The sequence below is a fragment of the Hypanus sabinus genome, chromosome 8, assembly GCF_030144855.1.
Source record: "Hypanus sabinus isolate sHypSab1 chromosome 8, sHypSab1.hap1, whole genome shotgun sequence".
Taxonomy (NCBI): domain Eukaryota; kingdom Metazoa; phylum Chordata; class Chondrichthyes; order Myliobatiformes; family Dasyatidae; genus Hypanus; species Hypanus sabinus.
In genome coordinates this window covers 146,259,746-146,282,388 of record NC_082713.1, presented here as the reverse complement: position 1 = coordinate 146,282,388, position 22,643 = coordinate 146,259,746, and the positions used below count along the sequence as shown (strand labels likewise).

At 41.9% G+C, this 22,643-nt stretch overlaps 1 protein-coding gene across 1 annotated transcript; it reads left to right on the top strand.

The window, feature by feature from the left end:
• Positions 1 to 553: 553 nt before the first annotated feature.
• LOC132397683 (mucin-2-like) lies at positions 554 to 21,466 on the top strand. Its single transcript, XM_059976452.1, has 6 exons — positions 554 to 619; positions 7,994 to 8,078; positions 14,241 to 17,983; positions 18,770 to 18,910; positions 19,092 to 19,203; positions 21,287 to 21,466. Exons 1-6 carry the CDS (start codon positions 554 to 556, stop codon positions 21,358 to 21,360), a joined length of 4,221 nt encoding a protein of 1,406 aa, XP_059832435.1. The 3' UTR covers positions 21,361 to 21,466.
• Positions 21,467 to 22,643: the final 1,177 nt, after the last annotated feature.

The following is a 22,643-nucleotide window of genomic DNA, read 5'->3' as shown; positions in this document are numbered from 1 at the left end:
TAAGTTAAAGCAGCTGGAAGCAACTGAGAAGGAGAAAGAAAGAGCCGAGAAAGAGAAAGAAAGAGCCGAGAGACAGAAAGAGAGAGAGAAAGAAAGGGCCGACAAACAAAGGGTGCATGCGCTCCAGCTAAAGGCGTTAGAGGTGAAACGGGAGCAGGACAGGGCTGAGAAACAAAGGGAGCATGAAATTCAGTTAAAACAGCTGGAAGCAGCTGAAAAGGAGAGAGAGAGAGCCAAGAAGGAGAGAGAGAGAGCTGAGAAAGAAAAGGAAAGAGCCGAGAAGGAGAGGGAGGCAGAGAAACAGAGGAAACATGACTTGGAGATGGGGAAGTTAAGGCAAGAGCAAAGAGATCAAGGGTCAGACCGAGAGGAGCGGTTTAATGTTAGTCGGGAGTTGAGGTTAGTACCTTCATTCGAGGAGACGGATGTTGATAGTTATTTCTTGCTTTTTGAAAAGGAGGCAGTGAATCAGAAGTGGCCCAAAGAGCAGTGGGTGGCGTTGTTACAAAGTGTGTTAAAAGGGAAGGCACAATGAGCATATACGGCCTTGTCCATGGAGGAGGAAGAGGCGGAGAGTTATGACAAAATAAAAGCGGCCGTTCTCCGGAGTTATGAATTGGTACCTGAAGCGTATAGACAAAAGTTCAGAAATTTAAAGAAAGGGTGGAATCAGACATATACCTTGTTTGCCTATGAGAAGGGTGTGCTCTTGGATCGTTGGTGTACAGCAGAAATAGTGGAAGAGGATTATTGGCATCTCAGGGAGTTAATTCTGATTGAGGAATTTAAAGGTTGTGCTTCGGAGGATATCCGGATGTATTTGAATGAGAAGCCGAATAAGTCCATCTCTGAATTTGCCAGGTTCGCAGATGAATATGCCCTAACCCACAAGACAAAGTTTTCCTCGAATAAAAGTTCCCAGAGAGACCATGGGAACGATCGAGAAAGCCCGCCGGCTGAGGCAGAGGTCCCGCTGGGAGCTAGTGGTAAGATTGAGGGGGAAAGGCCAGATGGCCAGAGATTTCCGGGCTTGACCTGTTTTAATTGTGGAAAGGGGGGGCATATTGCATCTAGGTGCTTTGCTCCGAGGAAAGAGACAGGAAAAGGGAAAGCAGCGGTCCCTATCAGATGTGCCGTGGTAATCAGTAAATCGACAAGAGAGCCCCGGGTAGACAGAGTACGAGAAGGGTCTGAGACTTGTCTGTCAAACGGAACCGTGTCTGTGAGGGAGGGAGACACGTCAGTTCCAGTACGGATCTGGAGAGACCCGGGGGCTGAGCTGTCATTGATCAGCAGTAAGGAACTAGATTTTGGTCGCAAGACAGGAATGGTAGCTGTGAAAGGAATAGGAAAAGGGACGGAAATGGTGCCCTTGCATAGGATCATTATGGATTGTGAGCTGGTATCTGGACCAGTTGAAATGGGGGTGCAATCAGAATTCCTGAGAACTGACACGAACGTCCTTCTCGGTAACGATTTAGCCGGTGGTAAGGTTTGGTCAGCAATGACGCTGACGAGCCGGCCGGTGAGTGTTGCGGCCCCGCCCCCAGATTCCAAGATCTATCCCGCATGCGTGATCACTCGCAGCACGTCGAGAAAGGCAGCTGAGACAGAGAGCAGTTTAAATCAGGCCAGTATCGATTTGGCCAAGACGTTTTTACCGACCCTGTACCAAGAGGGTGGGAAAACGGAGAACAGGAAAGTGAAAGAGAGTAAGGGAGAGGAGGTAGACCTACCCTTAGCGAGGAGAAAAGTTCTAGAGGCACAAAATAATGAGAAACAGATAAAGCTGTTAAAAGGTCCAGGGTTGGACATGGTTGATCTGTCTGGTTTGGCAGAACTGTTTGAAGAAGTGAAAAATTCTAAAGTTGTCTCCGATAATGAAATGAGGGCAGTCCTAGAGGAAAAGGGTGCCCTTACTTTGAAGAAATCTGCTGGGTTGGCTGATGAGGTTGTTTCAGCCCACGGGGGTGAGTTTACTCTGGAAGGGAGTTGCCCAGAGAGTAGCTGGGAGAATCAGGGGAATTTAGAATTTGGACCGGGTACGGGTATTGAAAGCCTGGAAGAGGCAAATGTCCCGTTTGAGTGTGTCCAAGATGGGGATGCACGTGGTACTGAACCTAGTAATGGAGCTCAGAAAAAGTCTGAGGTATTTGATTCAGTTGAAAAGGAATGCAGTCCTTGTGGGTCAGATGGACTTGTTTCAGTGAAGAAAGGGTTAACCTTGGTAATAGTGGGAACTGAGAGTTCCCAGGTGTTTGTGCTCGAAGGTGCGTTAAAAGTTAGTGAGGAGATCAAAGGTGGTGCGATGAATATTATTATTGAAGGAAAAGGGAAATATGTAGTTCCCAAATTGAATGAAGAAAATTTAAAGGCTGGACTGATATCAGAAGCAACAACCCGGCTACAGAGACAATGGCTTGGTACCAGAAAGCCTGTGAATCAATTACAGGTTGAGTTGGAAGGTAACGGGGCCCCACACGCTATTGTTATTCCAGAGTGTGGTGCGAAAAGGCAGAATTTGAAATGCTGTTTGAACAAAGAGTTTAAACTGAGAACTAATAGCCTGAAGGGTCCTGAAGAGGAAACTAGCAACTTGTGTAAAATTAAAGAATTGGGTGGAAATTCGGAAGATGGTCTAAGTTTGGAACACATTGTTGATAAAATAACTCCTATGGAAGGAGCAGACGAAAGCCTATTTCGCCAGGGTGCACAAGCTCCCCACGTGGAAATTAACCGGAAAAGAGGCGAGGGTTAATGGGACGCCATTTTTAAATAGCAAAAGCTGGTTTTAAGGGATTTTGACAAAGCATGTGAATAATAAAAGACAACCCCCATGGAAGCCTGCCTGTTAAGTTTGAAAGCAACATAAAGATTAGTATTTGCATGAACTTTTGTAGTATACATGTAAGCTAAGATCACAACTCTTTAGTTTTTGTTGGCTAAAGAAAAATAAGACCTACAAATAGGTGGTTATTAAATAGGTGGAGTCTGATGCTACAAGACTTTAGTAAGGTACACGATGTTAAGATATCAAAGGAAGTGCCAATGTAATCGGTAACCATCTAGGTACTGAATTGAATGTATAACTGTATTACCCTGTAGAGAAAAAAAACTTTTGTATGGTGTTAGATTCTAAAATCCTGTAAGACTCTGTATTACTTCGTTTTTTTCCGATGGTAAAAAACACGTTGAAGAAAGGGGGTGTTACACCTGTGTCCCCCTCCCCTCCTTTTTGAGAATCGCAAGATCGCTGTTAAGTCAGGGCAGGAGACCCAGGAAATGAGAGAGAGACGTTTGGAATGTCCTGGCCCCAGCGATACAAAGCCACGGAACAGGTCATTGTCTCTTGGAGACGGAGTTGTGTATTGAATACTGTACTTCATGGAACCCTCAGGCAATGTGGGCTGGTTGGGGGATGGCATCATTCCACCCTGATTGACATCTGAGACCCTGTGAGTCAGGATAAAAGGGGGTCTGAGGAACAGCCCTTGACACATGCACCAGGAGAAACACTATAAGTCCCATGACAGCGTTTAATAGCGACAGCCAGTGGAGGGCCCACATGTGTCCTTTCCCGTTGCCCCGGGATAGAGGTCCTACCACGGAAGGCAGCTAAGCTAAAGAAGAGATCACCACCAAAGCCATTTCGAAGGATCGACATCATAAAACGGAAGCCGGGCAAGTTCTAAACCTTCGTCTCTCTCTCTCTCCAACCAAAAGCTGCAGCTTGAATGAACTAAAGTGACTTTTATATTTCCATCGGACAATACATTATCCCCTAGACAACGACAGAGCTATTTCTTAATGATTATTATTATACCCGTGCTTTTAGATTTAGTATTGACAACGTATATTATCTGTATGTTTGCATTGATATTATTTTTGTGTATTTTTAGCAATAAATACTGTTAAAAATAGTACCATCAGACTTCAACGGACCTCTCTATCATTGCTGGTAAGTGACCCAGTTACGGGGTACGTAACACTGTTCCACTCAATTCTGTCCTCCAAGTGCACCGCCAGGTACCTGTGTGTCCTCACCAGCAATAGTATCAGGGAGTAATGCAGACTTAGTATTCCTAAAGTCCATCACCATCTCCATCTGTAACAGCAGAGAGTGATCTTGTTGAAGCAAGTAGAATCCTAAATGGTATGATTAGATAAATGTTGAAATGTTTCCACTAATGTGAGAAACTGGTGCAAAAGTTCATACCTGCAAATGAGGGAACAGCCATATAAACCTCATATGTGAAGAAAACCAAGGTGTTGCATCTTGTGACTTTCTCATCCAGAGTTAGATCGCTGGGCTATTTAAATAGAAGGTAGATACGTTTTTGAAAGATTGGTGAAATGAGTTTTAGGTGGGAGTGGCAAGGAAGGGAGTTGAGGCCTAGAATGGATGAACCATTATATTAAATGTTGGGCTGGTTTGAGGGACAATACTAAGATGATACTAAGATAGGTGGCGTTGTGGAAAATGAAATTTGATTTCAAAGCTTGCAGAGAGATTTAGGCCAGTTAGAAGAGTGGGCTGAAAGATGGCAGATGGAGTTTAATGCTGATAAGTGTGAGGTGCTACATTTTGGTAGGCATAATCAAAATAGGACAGACATAGTAAATTGTAGTGCATTGAGGAATGCAGTAGAACAGAGTGATCTAGGAATAATGATGCATTGGTCCCTAAAGGTGGAATCTCTTTTGGATAGGGTGGTGAAGAAAGCTTTTAGTATGCTGGCCTTTATAAATCAGAGCATTGAGTATAGGAGTTGGGATGTAATGTTAAAATTGTACAAGGATTGGTGAGGCCAAATTTGGAGTATTGTGTACAGTTCTGGTCACCAAATTATAGGAAAGATGTCAACAAAATAGAGAGAGTACAGAGGAGATTTACTAGAATATTACCTGGGTTTCAGCACCTAAGTTACAGGGAAAGGTTGAACAAGTTAGGTCTTTATTCTTTAGAGCATAGAAGGTTGAGGGGGGACTTGATAGAGGTATTTGAAATTATGAGGGGGGTAGATAGAGTTGACGTGGATAGGCTTATTCCATTGAGAGTAGGAGAGATTCAAACAAGAGGACATGAGTTGAGAGTTAAGGGGCAAAAGTTTAGGGGTAACACAAGGGGGAACTTCTTTACACAGAGAGTGGTAGCTGTGTGGTATGAGCTTCCAGTAGAAGTGGTAGAAGCAGGTTGGATTTTGTCATTTAAAAAAAAATTGGATAGGTATATGGACAGGAAAGGAATGGAGGGTTATGGGCTGAGTGCAGATCGGTGGGACTAGGTGAGAGTAAGCGTTCGACACGGACTAGAAGGGTTGAGATGGCCTGTTTCCTTGCTGTAATTGTTATATTGTTATATGGTTAATATGGCCTATTCTTGCTCCAGTCTTCTTGAGTTCCTGTTATTGCATGTAAGCACTCAGAGATATGCTGCAATGTGCAACAGAGAACCATGCATGTTTAATTGTCACTTTAGTAACATTTGGTTGTGCATGCTTGCAAACAGCAAGGGCAACTCTTGCAGAAGCAGGACTTTGCAGGGAATGCGGAGCATAAAAGAGCCATGCCTTAAGGGCAATCTGGCCAACCAAATCTGAGACTGATGAGTTGGTGCTTAGATACCGTATACCCAACACATCGACCCCTTTTGAGGTATCTCAATAAAAGATGCATTCCTTTGCAGCTCTGCAAGGCAAATGAGGATTTGATGCCTGCCTAAAGTGGGGGTCTAAAGCCAGCCTCAAAAATAAGAGGTCAACCATTCAAGATGGAGATTATTTGAAATAAAGAGGTAATGAATCTCTGGACACTTCAGTCTTTTAAGCCTGTGGGGGTTCAGTTTCTGACTAAATTCAGGACAGAGACTGGCAGATTTTCGATACTAAAATCGGTCAATGCAGGCTAACGGTGCTGAAGCCCTATTCCTTTCCTGCTCTCGTCCTCCACGATTTTAATCTTGCTCAATACTTCAATCAGTGCAGAGTAATGGAGCCAGCCACAGGTTCGTCTTCTGCTAACAGGCGTCAAATCAGCATCCATGCAAGAGATTGCCATCCCGACCGTAGCTACAATACCCCAGGAGGTAGCAAAAGTGCCAGATTGCATAGTACGTCCTTCGAAGGGAAGTTAATTCAATGGTGGTGTGTGGGCAGGATTGAATGGGCTAGTTCTGCTTCTATGTCAGGTGTTCCGGACACCCTAACCAATCAGAGCTATTTGGCTTGCTGCCTCTGTATGTCACCCTACTTTCTAATCGCCAACAAGCCCCTGCCTTGCAAATGACAGTAATATCATCCTGTAAGTGCCAATCACTTGCTCAAGTGAAGGTCTGACCCTCTCAGTCCTTTGACACATCAGTCAGGACCCGGGACCTACATGAGCTCTTCTGGAGGAAAGGCCTTTGTAATCACAGCTGTGTTGAATTGTGTACTGTGGCTTGGGCCTATTTAGCAATAAAGTCTTACCGCAAATAACCAAACACAATACTGGCAACCATTCTTGTACTCCAATCCCACTTCACATCCTTGATTTAATGCCCCCTTCCAATGAACAATTCCTAGGCCCTTATTTTTTTCAGTCAATGGAGAGATATTCTATTGCACCTATAGAAGGTGCCCTTGATTTTCATCCACTGCGGAGGTGAGAAGCACAAACAAAATGTAAAAGCAACCACTTTATCACTCCTGTGGTCTTACAGTCAGAAATTCAGGATGTTACTGGCTTTTATATATTGTAAGATGAACCTTTTTATTCTGACATATCAGATCTGTCAGCTAAACCTCTGGCATCATACCTGGTCAGGGCTTAAGCATTGTTATCCCTATCGTCTCAATATTCTCCGCACAAACATCTAGGGCAAGTACACAGGCTGAGAATGCAGCCTCCCAGCAGTTGGAGTGGGGTGGGGGTAAGGCAGGACATTGAGGCTGAGAGGAAATTTACACCAGCCATGGTGAAATGGTGGAGCAGACCCAATGGGCCAATTGGGCTAATTCTACTCCTAGATCTCTTGGTCTTATAGCCATATATATCCCTTATCCTGTTTTAATTCTTACTAACAAAAAGTCTTCAAACCAAAGGCAAGGGTCACTGTTTTCTAGTTTTCATTTTCACCAACACTAGCCACCAAAGATCTAACCAACTCAACACATTTGTTTCAACATCAACAATTGATTTCACTCTTTTAACCTAACTGTTTTTCATTTTCTGAGGTTTAATGTGGTTTGTAGTGTATTTGGGCTTATCTGTTTCTTGTTGGCAGTTGTTTTGGACCTGATTTCCTATAGCAATTTGGACAACATTCAAATGTATTTTTCTGTGAATTTAAGAAAACAACTGAAGACACGAAGAAAATAAAATCAAGGTACACTGACATTATAGTTAATAGTTACCTTACTTTGTTTCGTGTTGTGCTTTTCTATGGCTTCCGCATTAAAAAAAAACAGTTTGTTCTGAGATACTGTTCACCAAGGCTATTTAAGTGTTAATGAGCTGCTGATGGCAAATAGGACAGGTGACCCTACAGAGAGAGTTGATTTAAAAGCAATTGTTGGACCTTCCTGCCCCTTTGTTTAAGATCTAGTTCCAAGTTTCTTGTTACCAGAAATGGAGCTTTCTCCTTGATCTCACTTGGAACACTTGCTGATTAATGATCTGACTAAAACGTTTGGGAAACATACTATAGTAAGTATTGCAATAGCCATGGTTCACTCCATTTACACCACTCCACTGCAGAGAGTCCACCAGCTCCACATCTTCTTTCTCTCAGTTCTAGTAAGGTACAAATAGCTGGCTGGTAGTTATTTTATGATCAGTGCTGATCTACCAATTATATCAGATTTCTGTACTTTCAAATGTGGCTTAGATCTGATGTATATCATTACTAATGTAAACTATCTCTCTGTCGACTGGAGAAACGATATTGGTACAGATCTGGAATGTCTTTAATTATTTTTAACTTACCAATGTAAAGTTTTGTTTTTCCTTTCAGTTTGCAGGAAAAGAGGTTTGTGATACAAACATGATATTGAGGATCGTTTTTCTGATAAGCGGAAGGCTCTTGATTGATGCTGCAGGTAATTACAGTGACATTTGAGAACGCATTTCTCAATATAATGACTTTGATGAAGATGTGGATGCAGGATCTGTCTGTACAGGAGTAGATTCCAGAGTAAAATTATAAGAGACTGTTTTGATTGTTCGTATCATTGCTGCAATCCCTCTGTAGCAAACACATTTTTTTCTAGGTAAAGAGACCAAACAATGCATAGTACGCCAGGTGCAGTCCCTTTGAAACCCATTATAACTTCAGTAAGGCATCTTTACTCCTGAAGCAACATCTTCTCATAATAAAAGCTAAGGTGCCATTCGTTTTCCTATTCGCTCATTGCATTTGCACCTTGGCTTTCAGTGACTTTGAACAGTAACTTTCCTTAGTCGCCCATTATTTAAAATACAGTGGACTCTGTTTAATTGGGACACATTGGGACCCAATTAAGCAGCTGCCTCAATTAACTGAAGTTTTATGGAAATAATTAAAAGTATATAAAAATGACAAACTACCATTTAACTGAGTAAAAATTATGTATTTAACAGAAGTACTGAACAATTTAGTAAACTATCAGTACTACTGCAGTACTGTAAAACTGTGTATTAGTTCCTAATGGTTATCGATAGAGAAATTCAGTTTATGTTGCCATGTTCTTTTGATTTACTGTAAATGATCAAATTCAGTGCAGACCCCTCCTGTAGATAATGGATTATCTTCATATAGTGGTATCAATGATTGCAAACTTTAAATCTTCATTTTAACTATGACATTCAAGATGATTGTCAATACCTTCAGATTCTTCATAGTTCCTAACCGGTTGAAGTAGTGAAATCGTTTCATTTTCACTCCTGACCATTCCTGGCATCTCCAAGCTGAAATGCTTGAAACCACAGTGAGCAAAACAGTTCTGAATTGTCTTACTGCTTATTTCCTGTCAACTGTCAGTGACAAAAATCACTGCTTTTTGAAAACAAGCATATGCAACTAACACTATTTTAAAACTGTTCGCTCGAAGCATTATGTAGTGTCTAACAGCCAGACAAGTGCATGCGCCTGATGCTGGTTATAAACTATTCAACAGCAATTGAGCAGCATAGTATCCCAAATAAACAAAGGGAATCCCCATTATTTTTTTGATTAGTTTTTGTTCTTTAAGCGTTGTCCCAAATAAACAGATGTCTTGATTAACTAAAGGTCCGATTAAGCAGAGTCTACTGTATATTGTTTCTCTGCTTTGACTTTCTACCTTGCATTGTATTTACCTCGTTCTTGGTCACTTACTCAGAGTCCTTAGTACTTTGATGCTTCTTTACATTCTCCTCCCTACTTACAATACCATCTAGTTTTAAGTCAGCAGCAAAATTGGAAACACTACATTTAGTCCGTTCACACAATTGTTGACATGAATTGTGAATAAATGAGACCATAGTCCTGCCCTTTGTGGTAACCAGCTAGTCACAGCAAACCTGAGGAACATCTGTTGATTTCCGCTCCTTGCTTTCTGTCTGATAACTAATTCTCCATCCATGTCAGTAAACTACCTCCATTTGTTTTCTGTAACCTTCTTACCTCAAGACCTGAAGATCCAAATACGACATATCTACCAGTTTCCCCCATTTATTCCAGCCATGCTCACAGCTAATTAGTTTTGACAGATGTTAGCAGCCAATATTACAGAAACGTTATTATCATCTAGCTTTCTAGAAAACCACTAATGAAAACATGTTGATGGAAATCTATTTAGGGTGTAGAACATAGGGCAGTACAGCATAGAACAGGTCTTTCAGCCCATGATGTTGTGCCAACCATTTAACCTACTGTAAGATTAATCTTACACTTCCCTCCAGCATAGACCTCCTTTTATCTTTCATTCATGTGCCTATCTAAGAGTATCTTAAAAGTCTCTTACCACTCTCTGTATAAAAAAGCTACCCCTGACATCCCTCCTATACTTTTCTCCAAACACCATAAAGTTATGCCCCCTCGTATTTGCCATTTTTCCCCTAAGAAAAAGTCTTCCTGTGCACTCTAACCATGCCTGTTATTATCCTGTACACCTCCAGCAAGTCACCTCTCATCTCCCTCCTCTCCATTGTAGGTTAATAAATATGTGAGTTTACTTTAGATATATGATGAGATATATACAACCACTTGTATTCTGTTGTAATTTATCATAATGCAGTAAAATTAAGATTAGTAGTTGCTCTTGGGCATTCAATTAGAATACCAATTTGTTTTTAAAGCCACATAATTTCAGTATTTTCTCTCCTGACATCTATCTGGGATTGATGGTATGTTGACATACTAATAAGAATTCAACACTAGTGGCACGCTACATTTAGCACCCACTTTTGATCCACTATGCTGCTATTGTTTTTTGCTTCCAAAGGCTGGACAGGTTAGATTTGTATCCACCAGAACATACACGAGTAAGAGAATTAGACTGGAGTATAACAGATTCTGAAACGTCTCCACAGGTATATGTGGAGAGGATCTTTGTTCTTGTGGGGGAACTAGAACTTGCTGTTTAAAAGTAAGAGGTCACTCACTTAGGCTGATTTGAGGCAATTTTTAAAAAAATATATATTCTTCAACATGTTGTTTGTATTTGGAACCCCTTCCAATGGTGATACAGGCAGCATCTGAAAATTTTAAGGCAGGGAAAAAGTATTTTTAATAACGAAAGGGGGGTAGTAAAGAGAGGTTGAGCTTACAGTCAGATTAGCCAAGTTCATATTGAATAGTAGAGTAAGTCCGAGGGGAAATAGCCTACTCTTGCATGCTGTCTGACCATGATCTTCATTTCCTTCATACTTTCACTCCAGTATATTAACTTTCTCTGGTTCATTGCACCCTTGGCTGAGGTTAAATCTAAGTGTTATTGCCAGGAAGGGCCTGTGTGCGCTGTATCTTAAAATATATAATTTTTAAAAAAAAATTATTCTTATAGGGAGCCTGATTAAGCTGCTGAACAAGAAAGACCTGGTTGTGTACAGAAGCCAGGGAAATGGCTATATTAGCAGCAATGTTGCTCCCTTACCACTTTCTACATCCAGACTAACTACAGCCTCATTATTCTCAATAACTTCCTGCTTTCTGCAAAACTCTCCCAACAGTGAACCAGTATACACCCTTTTCTTTTTTCTAATGCCGGTATATTCAGTACTTTCACATCTTTTATGTGAATTTTACCATAATGTTTACTTTCATTTCTTCACGTCTGTCACGAGTATTGTTTGTGCAGGCAAAATCACCATCTAACTCCACACAAGGGAAGTGTCTAAGATTCTCTGCACACTTTGTCTCTTTGATCAAACCATAACAGAGATGATGAGGATAAAGAAGGCCAGTGCAAATTGGAATTCCTCCTCTTTTTTCTTTTTCCCTTCTTGTTTCCGGTTCAGGTTCCACATTTTGTATGCCAAATGTCAGACGCTTTCAAACAGTCTATCTCTACGTTAAAGCTAAAACTGATTCATTCTTAACTTGTGGGTCCTTGAAATGTAGAGGTCTCTCTGCCAGAAGTGAAGCCCAGGTAGTATCATTTGAGTTTATCCTCACAGGGGCCAGCATGAGGACTGTATACTTAAAAGGCTGCTCAAAGCAGCTCAAATCACCCTTACCATTTCACCAACAACTGCGACAACATAGATCAATAGTGCTATCGAATGGCACTTGATCACTATTCACCAACTCTCCAATGCTTGGTCAAGAACCTCGATGGTTCATTATAATCTTGGCACTAAATACATAGCTCTAAATACTTTCATTTTATATTTAAAACTTTGAATGAAACACAATAAACAAATGTAACCTAATTAATTCCTCCCCACAACCCTGCAATTAAGATTCATATGTGTGGAATCACAGCTCCTGTGACATCCAATCTGATAGAATTCAAGAACAGGTTTCTCAGCATAACTAATGGAAATTCCACTTTGCAATTTTACAAAGCAAATAGCCCCCATGTATGAGGGGCTAGAGGCATAGGTTTAATGTGAGGGAGAAGGACTTAAAAAATGAGACCTGGTTGACATAGCTGAGTTGGGTGCATTGGCCTGCTTCCATTCCATATAACTATGAAGTTACAGTGGTATATTAAATTCAAGAGCGAAAAGGGAACACTATTTTGAATTAATTTAATTGAAGAACTTCAATTTAAGTAAATTTTAACAACTAATGGAAGTACAAACAAACTTAGACCATGGATCAGTATGTTAAACCACAATGTTGTGGCTATTACAGGGTCTTGGCTGTCACAAGGGCAGAAATAGGCTGCTGGATGTTTTGTGGTTTGGATGTTTCAAAAGGGACAAGGAGGGAGGTAAAAGATTGGGCGAGTGGCTTTGCTAATTATGGATTCAGTATCGCAGCTGCAGAAAGAGAGGACGTCATGGAGGGATTGTATACTGAGTCAGTCTGGGTAGAGCTCAGAAACAGGCAGGAAGCAATCACTCTGTTTGGAGTATCCGACAGAACCCCCCCCCCCCCCCCCCCCACCGCCCCAACACCCTGCCCAATAACAACAGTATCGCTAAGGGACAGATTGGCAAGCTGATTGTATGTGACCACTTTCTGCTATTATGCGTGATTTCAACTTCCCTGATATTGATAGGCTCCTCTTTAGTGCAAAAGGTTTAGATAGGGTAGAATTTGTTAGATATGGCCAGGTAGGATTCCTGACACGATACATAGATGGGCCAACTAGAGGAGAGGATACTAGGCGTTGAACTGGCCAAATGACAAATCTCTCTGATTGTGAGTACTTCAGAGACAGTGACCACAACTCTGTGACCTTTAGCATAACCTTGGACAGGGATCGGAGCAGAGAGTATTGGAAAATACTTACTTGGGGAGGACAAATTATAATACTATTAGGCAGGAACTTGGGAGCTTCATGGGAACTTCTCTGGGTAATCTACAACAAAAATGAGGAAGTTGTTTAGGGAGCACTTGCATAGGGTTCTGGCTAGATTTGTTCAATTGAGGTAAGGAAAGGATGCAGGGTGAAGGAACCATGGTTGACAAGAGATGTTCAGTTCTTGTCACCTCATTATAGGAAGGATGGGGAAGCTTTAGTGCGTGTGCAAGGAGATTTACCAGGATGCTGCCTGGATCAGAGACGGTGCAGCGGAGATTTACCAGGATGCTGCCTGGATTAGAGAGCATGTTTTATGGGGATAGGTTGAGCAAGTTAAGGTTTTTCTCTTTGGAGTGAAGGAAGATGAGAGGTGACTTGATAGAGTTGGACAAGATAAAAAGAGGCATAGATAGATGGACAGCCAGTGCTCTTTTCCCGGGGGGAGGTTTGAGGGGGCAAGATTTTAAGGTGATTGGAGTAGAGTATAAGGGGATGTCTCAAATAGTTGTTTTTTACATTGAAAGTGGTGAGTGCTGGAACGTGCTGCCAAAGGTGGCAGTAGAGACAGATACAGAGGAGACTCTTAGGTAGGCATACAGATGAGAGAAAAATGGAAGGCTCTGTGGGAGGGAAGGGTTAGATTGATCTCAGACTCCATTAAAAGGACAGCACAACATCTTAGGCCAAAGGGCCGGTATTGTGCTGTACTGTTCTATGTAAATATCTAAGCATTTTTCATTGAAGGTAGCTGAATAGTTCTGTACTTTTCAACAGTCAAATGAACCAAATTTCAGAGACACTATTAAAGACTGCATTATGCTAACAATAAATAAATAAATAGGTGACACATTAGTGTAGTTGTTAGCACAATGCTTTACAATACAGGGTTCAATTCCTGCTGCTGTCTGTAAGGAGTTTGTACGTTCATCCTGTGACTACTTGGGTTTCCTCAGGGTGTTCTGGTTTCCTCCCACATTCAAAAGACATACCGATCGGTAGGTTAATTGGTCATTCTGAATTGTCCTGTGATTAGGCGAGGGTTAAATTGGGGATTTGTTGGGCGATGTGCCTTGAAGGGTCGGAAGGGCCTTCTCCGCACTGTATCTCAAGAAAATAAAATAAATACTGATTCATGATTAACTAAAACATTTAAATCATCTTCTATAATGTTCATTGCAGCTAACATTCAGCGTGCACTTGTATTAGATAATTTCAGTTCTTATTAAATTGGACATGAGGCATGTGTTTTAAACCGGTATGAGGTGACAGCATTTATGGGAATTTTAGTTTTTGATAATTTCAGCCCTGTTTTTTATTTAATCACAGCTTTCGATATTCAAAAATTGTCAGGCATGCTGAAGAAGCGACAAATGATACAGCGAGCATATCCTGTAAATGAGAAACTTGTGAATCCTTATTATAATAATGGAGTTCATCGTCCATATCACAAATCAGGATCAGACCCTTATCCTGAAGCAGTACTCTATCATGATTATGCAGATGTCAAACAAAGTTACTCTCAACCGTATCTGGAAAAAACAGCTCCAGCTTTTCCTGAGAAAGTAAAGAAATCCAATCCTTCACCAGAAGGGACAAACTCCACGATGCAATCATTTACTAATCATCAAACTGGCCCTATTAAGGATGCTGAAGCAGGGCAAGGGGGCCATGCTGCATTACCATCTTACCCTTCTTCAAAAATAAGCCCTTCCTCCGATCCTGATGCCATATCTCAGCCTGAAGCTGGAGAAGACCCATTCATATACCATGAAATGATTCCTCCATTTTATTCCGAACTGAAGTTACTTTCTTCATCTACAGAGGAAGTGCCAGTTTCTCCTCAGAAGGAAGCAGCGCATAATTCTAAACTCGTTCAACCACTCTTAGTTGACCAAGTATCACTGCCATCCGAAGAACCACCTCAGGCTTTCCCTAAAGTGGCACCAGCACCTAAACAGGCCTCTCCATCAACAGATAAAACAACTCCTGCATTGTCACCCTCACCGCCCCCTCTGGCATCACCCTCACTTCCCCCTCTGGCATCACCCTCACCGCCCCTTCTCACATCACACTCAACTCCCCCTCCGTCATCACCCTCACTTCCCCCTCTGTCATCACCCTCACCGCCCCCTCTCACATCACCCTCACTGCCCCCTCTGTCATCTCCCTCACTGCCCCCTTTATCATTCCCTTCATTGCCTCCCCTATCATCCCCCTCACTGCCCCCTCTATCATCCCCTTCACTGCCCCCTCTATCATCACCTTCACAGTCTCCTCCTTCCCCAAATGAAGAACCATGTTCTTCATCACACTTGCTGCACCGTCCATCAACATCCCCTCAGCACCCTCCGTCAACGCATTCACAGCCCTCTCCATCAGCAACTGAAGTGCCTCCTCCGTCATGGTTCTCACCGTCCCCTCCATCATCATCCTCACCGGCTCCTCCTTCATCAACTTCTCTAACCCCTCCTTCACCATCCTCACTGACTCCTCCATCACCAACTGAACAGCCCCTTCCATCATCAGCCTCACCACTCCCTGCATCAGCAACTGAACTGTCCCGTCCTACACCACCCTCACCCTCTTCTCCTCCAACAGCTGAAGCACTCCTTCTGTCATCATCACCCTCACCAACCCCTTGGTCATCATCTGAACTGCCTCTTCTGTCGACAGCTGCACTGCCTCTTCCAACACCACCCTCTCCACCATTACCGGAACTACCCCCTCCATCTTCAACCCAACTGCCCCCTCCATCATCTGGTGAAATTTCCTCTCCATCTTTGCCCAAATTGCCCCCTCTGGCAGCAGCAAAACTGCCCCCTGAGATGCTCCCGTTATCACATGAGCTGCCTCTTCCATCATCTGAAGTACCCCCTTCATCACCCTCTCCTTCTTCACCCAATATATCACCACCTTCAGCTGCAGTGACCCCACCTTCTCCTGAACTATCACCTCCATCATCACTTCTGTTTTCACCGGATGTGCCAGCTCCAAGTTCAACCAACCTACCACCACCTCCATCTTTATCCATCATATCACCCCCATTTTCACCCAAAATGCCACCTACTCTTTCACCTGACATATCACCTCCATCTTCACTCAATCTGCCATCCTCATCTCCACCTTCAACTGAAATGTCATCTCCACCTGCACTTGGGGTGCCATCAGCTTCTTCACTTGAAGTATCACAGCCACCCTCACCCAGTGTGCCACCTGCACCTGAAGTGACGATATTATTATCATCTAATGTGACATATCCTTCAGCTGAATCATCCTCTCCATCTTTACTTGCGGTACCATCTCCACCTTCACCTCAAGAACCTCCACTACCAGCCCCTGAAGAGGTACGTCCAGCTTCGACCAGCGTGGTTCCACCATTAACCGAGGAGGCGACTCTCTCTGCATCTGGAGAGAGATCTCTGGACGTGAAATCTACGCCTGATCCTGAAATAATGCCTAAATTAGTCCATCCTCAACCCACACTAGTACCATTGGCAAAAACTCAAGCCACATCTAAAATGACACCTCCACCAGAAACTGAAGTTCTATCTGCCCCCTTGTATGCAACACCTCTCCTTGATCCTCTTCATCCTGCTGAACCCGCATTTCCTTCTTCTCCTACAATGGCACCTCTCTCTTCATCTGAAGCGGCTCCTCCAACAGTGCCTGATCTGATGGCTTCATCATCAGTTGAAAGAGCATCTGCATTATCGCCCAAGGTGCCCCCTGTACGGTCAACTGATGGGACAACTACCTCGACAGCTGAAGAGTCACCTCCATTGTCGCCAGATATGGCATCTCCTCCTTCCTCTGAAGTAGCACCTCTGCCACCTGTCAATCTGATATCTCTGCCCAAAGGGACAACTCCACCTTCAGCCTTTGTGGCAGCTGTACCTTCACCTGAAACAGTGCTTCCACCTTCACTTCAAGTGATGCCTTCAACAGTGCCTGCAGGAGCGGTTCAGAGTTCTGCCAAAATTATACCCCCATCTCTTCCTGAACAGATTTCTGTAACTTATTCCAAAGTGACTATGCCACCTAATCCAGAAGTAATGCCTCCACCTTCTGCTGAAACAGCACTTTTAACTAATCCTGAAGCAAAGCCTCAGTCTTATTCTAAGATACCATCATCAACTTATATTAAAATGGAATTTCCACCGTATCCAAAAGTGCATCCCCCATTTATTCCAGAAACAGACTCCCCACATTCTGCCAAAGGTGCACGTCTGACAAATCTTGAAATAGAATTTCCTAATCTGGAAGTGCAGTCTCCACTTTACGCAGAGGCAGTACCTTACACTCAGTTTAAAGTGATGTCTCCAGCAGATGCTCGTGTGAAACCTCTATCCAACTCTGTAATGGAACATCAGTTAAACCCTGAAAAAACTCCTCAGCCAAATCCTGATGGTGGATCTCTGCCCAGTTCCCATGAGTCATCGCAGTTTTTCTCTGAAGTAAGATTTATGCCTTATCATAAAAGAATATCATGGCCCCCTCATCGTATTGTGGAATATGCTTCATATTCCAGAGTGGGACGTCCAGTTTATCCTAGGTTGGATCCACCAGTCCATCCAAAAATAGAACCTCTGCTGTATCCCAAAATGGAATCTCAATTGCATCCAAAAATAGAACCTCTCCTGTATATGGGAATGGACTTGCTACCCAATCCTGGACTGGAACATCCACATTTTCCTGAAATGGAACTGCCACCTTATCCTGCTGTGGAACTTCCACTACGTACTAAAATGGATCCTGCCCCTCATTCTAGTGGTAATCCTCCATCATTAGGAACCCATCCCAAAACCATACATCCATTCAATCGGTTATCTGCAACTCACCCTGAGATGGCAGCTGCATTTCACCAAGAAAAAGTGTTTCCACGTTTTTCTGCAATGAAACAAAACCAGGAACACTCTTACCCTAATGGCGGCACAAAGCCTAAATTTCATTCAGAATCACCAATCCAGCAGTACAAGCAACCCTGTCTACCTGGATGGACTCATTACAAGTATTTATCATCCTGTTATCAGTTCTTCCCTCAGGTGGAGCTAACCTGGTTAGAAGCAGAGGTAAATAAACGTGATTTACATTTTCTTTCTTTTAGAATATTGTGCTGATATTATTCTCATTATAAAGGAAGTGTAGTATGCCTTTTATACCAACTTCAATCTTAGTGGTAAGGATACTTACATTTATAGGTAGGGAGTTCAAGATTACCAGACATCAAATAAATATTATCTGTGCCACTGATGGGAATTTGAAAGTGATTATAATCTATATGTCAATTCCTCCTGACTTTATAAGGTCTTGAAAGTCAACAACTGCCTTATTCCAGGGTAAACCCTCTGCTCCATCTCCTCCTTGGAAGTCTGTGTGTTTCAAGAGTCTGCCTATCCTTGAGATTTAAAAATAGATTTTTTTCTCTCTTAGAGTTACCCACAAACAATGGAGATAATGTCACAACGTTCCTGCTCCCACCAAGACCCATGTGAGATGCAAATCACAGCAATTTGTGAAGTGGAAACTGCATTAACACACACCCGTTTTTAATCATTTTGATAATCTCTTTGCGGGATTGAATTTGAAATTAGCATCCAGACAAGTTCAAATCCAACTTCAAGTCAATACTGTTCTACCATCTCCCTTTATTTTGAACTTTTTATGCATCATCTTTTCATGTATCAAAATTGTTCTAGTCTAGTCTAGATTTTTTTCCCTCAATGGGCAGTGTTTCTGGATTGGCAATCCTTGGCATCTTCTCCAAAGAAAAACTGATTACAGGCTAAGGATCAGAAATGAGCTTGATAACTGAGGAAGAAAGCATATCTCCTGAAGCTCTTTTCTCTTCCATGTAGCTAAGGTGCCGGCAATACATGCCGAATGGCCACCTGGCCTCCATCCATTGGAATGAACACAATCAATTCATTCAAAGTCTGATTAAGGCACAGGACCCATCACAACCCACGGTTTGGATTGGACTTAGTGACTGCTATGAGGTAAAATCCTTCTGCTTCTTATAGCTCTAATATTACTGTGCATGCTGTTATCTCAGAGTTTCTTACAATGTGCATAGTAAACCCCGTGCTTTATTAAAAGTTATCATTATTTCAAATAAACAGAGTGAGTTTTTCACAAAAATAAGCTCATACAAATAGCAATATGCTTTTTTCCACATAGGAGGGGATTTTTCTGTGGAGTGACGGATCTGTACTAGATTTTACAAAATGGAGTGACGACCAGCTCAACAGCATAAAAGAAAATGAGAACTGCGTGAGCTTTAATTCTGCAGGTAGGTAACCACTTTAAACCACATTTCAAAGACACCTTCATCCAAACTAATTCCAGATACATTCGAGAACCTGACTGGTAAACTATGAGGGGTGATTGATAAGTTCGTGGCCTAAGGTAGAAGGAGTCAATTCTAGAAATGCTAGCACATTTATTTTTCATCCTCCCCTAATGTTGCTATCATGTCCTCGCGGATCTTCTTGGGTGATAAGCCCTTGAGACCAAGGTTGTGGATGACTGCACAAAGGCCAACGTTGTCCATTTTCTCAGATGGTGCTTAATTTTCAATGATCTGAAACAGAAATACCATAAAAGTTATTAACTTCAAACTTTCTGCATAATCACTCAAAGAGTTGAATTGCATGTGCACGTAATGAGAGCTTTATAACTCATCTCCTTCTACCTTAGGCTACAAACTTATCAATTACCCCTGCTGTGGACCACTTTCTGGAGGTCCAAGATGCAGACTTCTACAAAGAAGGGATCCGTATGCTCCACGACTGGTGGACTAAGTGTGTAAATGTAGGAGGGGACTATGCTGAAAAATAAATGTGCTAGGTTTTCGAAAATTGACTCCCACCTTAGGCCACGAACTTATCAATCACCCCCTAGTAAAGTAATAAAGACAATGGTTCACGTACGACAATGGAGTGAGATTCAGATGCAGCCGTATTGCATGGGTTGTCTCCGTCCATTGGAAATGAAAGTAGTGTCTTGCCCACAACCACTCACAACGAATAAAATAGATACAGGAACTATTCAGAGAGAAAATCACAAAAGGCATTCCTAAGTAGTTTTGATGCAAGGGTGGCACGTTCATTCATTCGGAATACACCTGCCAGCTTATCTAGAGGCACAGCTTGAGACTAGTACCACTGTTTAGTGAATCTTCATCAGTCCCAGAAACAGTACAATAACATCGACGACTGACTACAATAACACTGATTCAGATTTACAGTTAATTTACAGATTCAGACTGATATACTGCAGGTGTGGAAAGTGCATTTTCCTTCTGCCAAGGCAGTAACTAACCCACGCAACGCAAGCTTACAAAAGGATACAGACTCTCAGAGTCACAAACATACTGTATGTCAGCAGGTCTGCCCACATCTGAGAGCAGGCATATTCAGGTTTGGAGTGTGTACTCTGCAGAGCTGGCAAAATTCCATAGCTACTGGAAATTGGAACTTAAGATAGAAGACTCTAGAAACATTCGGACAGCACTTGTGTAAACAGAACGGGAATTTATTCCAGAAGAACATTTGTCCTTGGAGAATTTAATTACAAACCTCCCTTTGCTGGGGTTCTCAGGGACTGGCAACCTGAGTGATAGACTGGAAATCAAAGCCCGTGAGGGGAAAGGAGTATGTTGTGCAATTGAGGAAGACTGAGAGGATTCCGTAGGATTGGCGATCTGCAACTGTTACTAGACTCCAATTCTGAATGGCACCGTTTATACTTTTTAAATAGATAACCCTGATTAGTTGCAGGTGGGAGATGCTGCTGTCTTTCCTGAATCAAAGGTGTTGTTCCATCACATAGAGGTTAGGGAGGGAGCAGAGTGGTAGTATAGATTCTGTAGGATGGAGCCTGAGTCAGAAGATGACTTTCTTAAGCCTCATTTGCTCCACCTTCCAATCAGCAACAATTAACTACACCTTTATCTAAAACAAATGCTTTCTCTGAATAGTCACCTTGTATCTACAATATTAGTCATTCTTCCTATAAAATATTCTCCAGCCCATTTGAAAGTTTTCGGAAGATTCTATTCTTGGCCACTTTTGTTGTCAGACAGTAATTTTCCCTTCCCCATCTATAGACAGGTCCCATTTATTTCACTGCTAAAATGACATTTAAGCTATGGACATATTTTCTTCCTGTGATGAAAAGAAGTTTTTGTCAATTTTGAAGGGCTCCTTTTTGGAAATAGGAACTTTTGATCTGAAATGTAAAATATAAACTAATGCTTATGTATACTGTGAAATACAGGAAAATCAAACCTTTTCAGATATCAGTATGATTCAATGGTCAAAAGCAATCTGAAAGATTATTGTAGCTCAGCTGTAGTTTTATTTTCCTTCCAGATATTGAAGGCAGATGGAATGAGAACAATTGTGCAGAAGATCGACCTTTTGTTTGCACCTACAACCTTGCCTAAAGTCAACAAAATGTAAAGATAATCACTAGGCCTTTGAGAATGGGTTAATTACTTTAAATTCATCTGGAATGGTGAAGTGTTTTACAAGATTATTGTAATGATTTAATGCAGCAGTGAAGAATAAAACCAATTGCAGAACAAATGATTTGGTATTTTCTCCAACATCTAAAATTTTTAGATGCTTAAAATCACAGAAGTTAATAACACTGAAATTCTGTTCAGTGTGTTGTGTTTCTACTAGTTGCTTGAAAGAGCTAGTAATTTTAGTATTTCTGTCTTGAGATGTCTAGAACATGGCAATTACCCTTTGTCTATATTTTGGTGTATTAAGAATAATCTTGCTTTCTGGATTCCTGGTTTGAAAGTGCTAGAAGTGTTCTATGGAGTCTAGCCTTGTGTGTTATCATTCAAAAAGTTGCCATATCATCATCATTATGTGTCGTGTTGTGTGACATAGATGATCATGTTCTTGGCGAATTTTTCTGCTGAAGTGTTTTGCCATTGCCTTTTTCTGGGCAGTGTCTTTGCAAGATGGGTGACTCCAGCCATTATCAATCCTCATCAGAGATTGCCTGGCGTCTGTAGTCACATAACCAAGACTTTTGATATGCACCAGCTGTTCATATGACCATCCAACACCTGCTCCCATGCCTAAGATGGTGCTACACCTTCCTCAAGGGTGACAATGCAGGCTAATGGAGAGAAGGAATACTTTACACCTCCCTTGGTAGAGATGCATCTCCACCTTGCCACCCATGGAACAACACACAAATAAAATCAATCTGAATGTTGCCACATGCAAGATATGCAAAGTGGCCTGATAAGGTGTGTGTTTGGTTGTCTCTGAAGGTTTAGACAATTGTTGGTTATATTCTTTTTCCATTAACACAAATTCACAAGAATCTCTTCATTTATTATTGACCAATGTGTGGGTACAAATTGCCAGTATGGATTAAAAGTGGAAGAAGGAGCTGGCAGGACGACAATATCTGTAACATCTCCAGAGGCATTTATGTGAAATGAAACCTTTACTTCACTCTTTAACCAATACTTTAACCAATCCCTTACTATGAGCCTATGTGCTTGAGTATCAGATTCTCCAGCCTGACCCAGCGACCCAACACTCAGCTTAACAATTTTTTTCAGAATCCACTGTGTCTCAATGAATTCACTTTGTGTTTGTTTAATCACTGAAGACAGGACAATCTTCCCTGAATCTGCTTAGGGGACAGCCCCTTCATCTCAGGGATCAATCTAGTAAATTGACATTGCATTGACTCCAA